Here is a 5,988-nt window from a genome sequence, read left to right as displayed (position 1 = left end):
TACAACAACAAGATCAAACAGAGTTTGTACAAGTTTTTCTTTATCACTTTTAGTTAGTCAACTAAATTTCTTGAGGACAAGCAAAGGTTTAAGATTTGGGAAGTTGATACGTCTCCAGCGTAGTTATCTACTTTTCCAAACTCTTTTGCCCTGGTTTTGGACTCTAACTTGCATGATTTGAATGGAACTAACCCGGACTGACGTTGTTTTCAGCAGAATTGCCATGGTATTATTTTTTGTGCAGAATAAAAAGTTCTCGGAATGACCTGAAACTTCAAGGAGCCAAGTTTTGGAATTAATAAAAAATATTGGCGAAAGAATCAGCACCAGGGGGCCCACACCCTAGCCACAAGGGTGGGGGCGCGCCGTCCGACCTTGTGGGCCCCCTGGACCTCCACCGACCTCAACTCCAACTCCATATATTCACTTTCAGAGAGGAAAAAAAATCAGAGAGAAGGATTCATCGCGTTTTACGATACGGAGCTGCCGTCAAGCCCTGTTCTTCCTCGGGAAGGCAGATCTAGAGTCCATTCGGGGCTCCGGAGAGGGGAATTCGTCGCCATCGTCATTATCAACCATCCTTCATCACCAATTTCATGATGCTCACCACCGTGCGTAAGTAATTCCATCGTAGGCTTGCTAGACCGTGATGGATTGGATGAGATTTACCATGTAATCGAGTTACTTTTGTTAGGGTTTGATCCCTATTATTCACTATGTTCTAAGATTGATGTTGCTATGACTTTTCTATGCTTAATGCTTGTCACTAGGGCTTGAGTGCCACGATTTCAGATCTGAATCCTTTATGTTTTCATGAATATATTTGTCTTCTTGATCCGATATTGCAAGTTATAGTCACCTACTACGTGTTATGATTCGGCAACCCCAGAGTGACAATAGTCGGGACCACTCCCGGCGATGACCGTAGTTTGAGGAGTTCATGTATTCACTAAGTGCTAATGCTTTGGTCCGGTACTCTATTAAAAGGAGGCCTTAATATCCCTTAGTTTCCAATAGGACCCCGCTGCCATGAGAGGGTAGGACAAAAGATGTCATGCAAATTCTTTTTCATAAGCACGTATGACTATATTCGAAATACATGCCTACATTATTTTGATGAACTGGAGCTAGTTCTGTGTCACCTTATGTTATAACCGTTGCATGATGAATGCCATCCGACATAATCATCCATCATTGATCCATTGCCTACGAGCTCATTTCATATCGATCTTTGCTTCGTTACTTTTCCGTTGCAACTGTTACGATTGCTACAAAACTGCTACTGTTACTTTTGCCACCATTACCGCTACTTCCATACTACTTTGCTACTAAATACTTTGCTGCAGATATTAAATCTGTCAGGTGTGGTTGAATTGACAACTCAGCTGTTAATACTCAAGAATATTCTTTGGCTCCCCTTGTTCGAATCAATAAATTTGGGTTGAATACTCTACCCTCGAAAACTGTTGTGATCCCCTATACTTGTGGGTTATCATTGGTCCCCCTCCGGTTTAGGCGTTATGGAGACTCTACATGTTTCTTTGCATTTCGCCTCTTTTTATTGTTGGTTTTGGTGAGAGGACTCTGCCTGTTTGGCTGTGTGCATCTTAGTTATGCGGAGGCCGGGTTTAATGCTTAAACCTTTTAAGTAATAAAGCGCCCTTTATCGGAAAAAATCAGGATGCATACATAATTAGACTTCTGGTTATGTTAATCCCACAAGGATAATTTGTGTATCTCTTGCATTCCAGATGTGCTGGACAAAGAGTATTAATTAAATGTAATGCACTATGGTAATTCAACAACAATGTTGTTGTGTATCGTCAGTTATAAAATTATTGCCTTCACTGTTATGCTTATGAAACATTATATTATTATTATTTTTGTTTATCAAATTATTTGGCTTTATTATGCTTTTGAAAAGTTAGATTATATTTAATTTTTGGCATATGACCTTCACCATGTTCAACACAATGGTGATCTCCAACCCCAGGCAAAATAGCAACCAAATACTGCCTGGGCCTTTTATCCACAAAGGCACGTTCCCAGGTCAGCAACCAAACACAACCCAGAAACATGGTCGTGCCTAGCCAGGCATTTTTGCTGAGATGTCGAGGCAACTCCCAGGCAGCTATTTTGCCCAGGCCAACCAGTGAAGACATGATTCAAACTGACCCATAGTCTGCGAGGGTGTCCATTACCCAGTGTCGGATCTAGGATTTTGAAATAGGGTGGCCCACTTTGAAAAAAAATTGACCACAAATATCATATTTCAATGGCAACATGGAGCAAGTTGCTTGTATTGGGACACTTTGATCAACGAGTCTGAAGGTAACAATAGAACAATAGAAGAGTGTCTGCCTACTAAGTGCATTAGGCCATAGTGCAGTGAGGGGAAATATCTGGTGCATCGGAGCTTGTGGTGCTACCGGTGCACCAGACTCATAATGTGCACTAAAAATGTTCAAAAATCAAAAAAGTTAGCGCACTCACAAAACATCAATGTAGGTTGTCACAAAATTTTAAATCAAAATTTAAAACATAACTTAAAAAACAAAAAATGACAATTTCAACATTAAAAAGTACACATAATTTGGATTTTAGATTTGGCCCATTTATCACAGCGATGACAAAATTTTCATTTTGGTATCTTAATTTTTTTTCAAATTTTTGTATAAAACTTGGTGACATCATTCATTGTCGTTGTGTTATCGTGCTAGATTTTCTTTTTAGATTTTTAAAAATATTCTATGACATTCGGTGCACCAGTAGCACCGCAAGTGCAGTGCACTAGTAACTAGTTGTATTCCTAGTGCAGTGAGGCTAATAAACAGGGATGGGCTTTTACTTTTTCACCATTCTCTGTCTCCTATGGTATATAAGCGAATCTAAAATCCTAGGATGGGCCGGCCCGCCATGTAGATTTGCCCCCGCGAATCAAGTGTTTTATGCGCGCGAGAGAGAGAGAGTCAGAGTGGGAGCTAGTTATGCGAGAAATAGGGAGATAGGGGGCATATGCGAGAAATAGGGAGATAGGGGGCATATGTGAGAAATAGGGAGATAGGGGGCATACGCGTAGAGAGAGAGAGAGAGTCATGCTTGAGAGGGACGTGGAGTATGTCACAAAAAAATTTCAGAATTTTTTGAACATTTTTTCTAGTTTTTTAATTTTACTATTCATACCAGGAGCATTTGCTCCTGGGTGTAGGGGGGACGTGGAGTTTCTACTCCCAGGAGCAAATGCTCCTGGTGTGAACAGTAAAATCAAATAAATTCAAAAATAATTCAAAAAATCCTGAAATTTTTTTGTGCCATACTTCCACAAATGTTTGTTGTGCCTACAAAATTTCATCGCAAAATCACATTGATGGAAGGTGTGGTAAAAAAACAAAATCGATGCTCTGAAAATGTTACTTACAAAAGCATTTTGGAGCTCTGATTTTGTTTTTTTGACACGCCTTCCACCAATGTGATTTCGCAATGAAATTTTATGTGCACATCAAACATTTGTGAAAGTATGTCAAAAAAAAATTAAAATTTTTTGAACATTTTTTCTAGTTCTTTAATTTTACTATTCATACCAGGAGCATTTGCTCCTGGGTGTAAAAAGGTACTTTCGGCTTGAGAGATGGAAAGACCTAGAGAGATCGTGCGAGGCCGACCAAGAGAAAGGGAATGAGCTAGCAATGATCGATCATGTGTTTTATGCGCGCGCGAGAGAGAAAGAGAGAGAGTGTGTGTGTCAGAGTGGGAGCTAGTAAAAATATTGTGTTTATGAGAGAAATAGGGAGATAGGGGGCATAGACGTAGAGAGGGAGAGAGTCATGGGTGAGAGATGGAAAGAGCTAGAGAGATCGCGCGAGCCCGACCCAGAGAAAGGGAATGAGCGTGTGTGCATGCATGCGCAAAAGAAAGTGAGTGCTAGCTAGACAGATAAAACTAGTCACGGTGAAGAGTAACATATTTGTTGAGTTGGACTCGAATTTACTGCTGAATTTACTCCTACTATGGCTAGTCTAAGAGGCCGATGAAGTGTGTGAAAAAAACTCACATACTCCTCTGTAAATTAATATAGAAGCGTTTAAAATTATAAAAGCGTTTAGATCATTATTTTAATATTTTAAATGCTATTATATTAGTTTAAGAATGGACTACATCATAATTTAATAGATTAGTGGATTCAAACATATTAAAGAAAAACTTCCTTTTGAACATCGAATGTATATACAATCACGTATATAGATCACTTTCGGACATGGAATGTATATACAATCACGTATATAGATCTGTATTGAAACATAAAATGGTTTGAGTTTTTTTAAGTAGACCTAAATTTATTTTATACAATAAGACTAATTTTTTTTATTTTTTTTTAAACGGTGGACGTGAATGCTTTTCTCGCATACGCACCATGTCAACAAGGCACATGTCGGTCAGTCGGTGGCTCCTGCTTGCCGGGGTCCAAAGTGAGGGGTGGAGTATTGAGCATGGTTTTCTAATTATTTTTAGGTTTTCTTCGAGGATCTTCTTTTGTGTACAATTTAATCTTAAAATCAATATCAATAAAAGGTCGGTGTGCCCGGTTGTTTGGAAAGTCGAAGTCCGCCTTATTTGAGGGACGGAAATTCCATGGAGTCAGCCAGATGATCTGTGTTAGAGATGCCCTAAGTCACTACTTACCTGCTGCTTTCCGGATATCTGCAATAGCACCGCTGCAGCAGCACACACCATTAGACTGATCATTTCATTACCCCTGCTCCCACGCACGATTATATCATACACACACTTGCACTCTCACCTGCCCACCAATATTAATGCTAGTATGCTACTGCGACGACGGAGAAAAAGCAAATACTAGTACTAACTACGTAGCTATCTAGCTGCATGCACCACGGCCAGTGACCAGCATGCCGCATGCTGTATATGCACTGTATATCACGGCCACTCCTTACTTTCTATGTCGACGTCGATCTGGACCTCAGCAGCTGGGTTGCTGCAGCGGCTGTTGGGGGACAGTGCAGGCACTGGCAGCAGCTGAAGAAGCGGCTGCTGCAGCCATGTCAGGGGCGATGGAGAGGTCCCATATGCTGACCCCTCCTCCGGCTTCGGCCAGCACTTCCAGGGGCACCTCCTGGAACCCCTCCAGTCCGAAGTCCTCCGCCTTGGGCAGTCGCGTCACGTACGCCTCGAAGTCCTCCGGCGCCTCCGCCGTGCTGTAACAGTAAGACGGCTGCATCCAGGCGCTGCAGTCCATGTCCGTGGGAGTCCCGGTCGGGGTCGACGCGCTGGAGTTGGAGTTGTTGGAGGAGCAGCACGGTGTCCCTGGCGCCGAATTACCATTGGCGCCACCACTGCCTTGAGCTGGAGGGTGCTGCTGCATCTGGGACGGCGACGCCGAGAGGTTGAGGCGGGCGCAGTCGCCGTAGAGCGCCCTGGCCGCGGCGTCGTAGGCGCGCGCGGCGTCGAGCGCGGTGGCGAAGGTGCCGAGCCAGAGGCGGGCGCCGCGGTTGGGCTCGCGGATCTCGGCGACCCACTTGCCCCAGGTGCGCTGGCGGACGCCGCGGAAGGGGCACTGCTGGTTGTCCGGGCCGCCCTTGCCCTTCATGCAGCCCTTGCGCGACCGCCGGAGCGGGCAGCACTTCTTCTGCTTCATCCCCGCAACCACCTCCTGCTCCATTGATGAGATGAGATAGATTGACGATGAGTGTGTTGGAATATCTGGGACTGGGAGGCGGATATTTATACAGGTGAAGTGGAAAAGCGAAGGGCGGGAAAGACGGCGGCGAGGCGACGTGTAGGGTGTGCGTCCGAGGTATCCCACGCGTGCGCCAAGTAAGGAGGCCGCTCGACACGAAGGGGTGGGGCCGCGCGAGCAGGACACATGGGCGACGCCGTGGGCTCCACGAGTCTCCGCGCCGGGGCCACGTGGCGGCTACCTGTCGGCAAACGCGCGCGGGCTCAGGCGACGACGCCTTGGTCAGCGAGCCG

General features: G+C 44.5%; 1 protein-coding gene across 1 annotated transcript; it reads right to left on the bottom strand.

Annotated features, from left to right (window-relative positions):
* Positions 1-4,730: 4,730 nt before the first annotated feature.
* LOC123143654 (dehydration-responsive element-binding protein 2C-like) lies at positions 4,731-5,715 on the bottom strand. The gene has a single exon (XM_044562636.1). It carries the CDS (start codon positions 5,675-5,677, stop codon positions 4,979-4,981), a length of 699 nt encoding a protein of 232 aa, XP_044418571.1. The 5' UTR covers positions 5,678-5,715; the 3' UTR covers positions 4,731-4,978.
* Positions 5,716-5,988: the final 273 nt, after the last annotated feature.

This window comes from Triticum aestivum, chromosome 1A (assembly GCF_018294505.1).
Source record: "Triticum aestivum cultivar Chinese Spring chromosome 1A, IWGSC CS RefSeq v2.1, whole genome shotgun sequence".
NCBI classification, from domain to species: domain Eukaryota; kingdom Viridiplantae; phylum Streptophyta; class Magnoliopsida; order Poales; family Poaceae; genus Triticum; species Triticum aestivum.
This window is presented reverse-complemented; position numbering and strand designations above follow the sequence as displayed.

What these genes read in the sequence shown, in the direction of transcription:
- LOC123143654 (XM_044562636.1), bottom strand. Translation starts at nt 5,677, where the DNA reads ATGGAGCAGGAGGTGGTTGCGGGGATGAAGCAGAAGAAGTGCTGCCCG.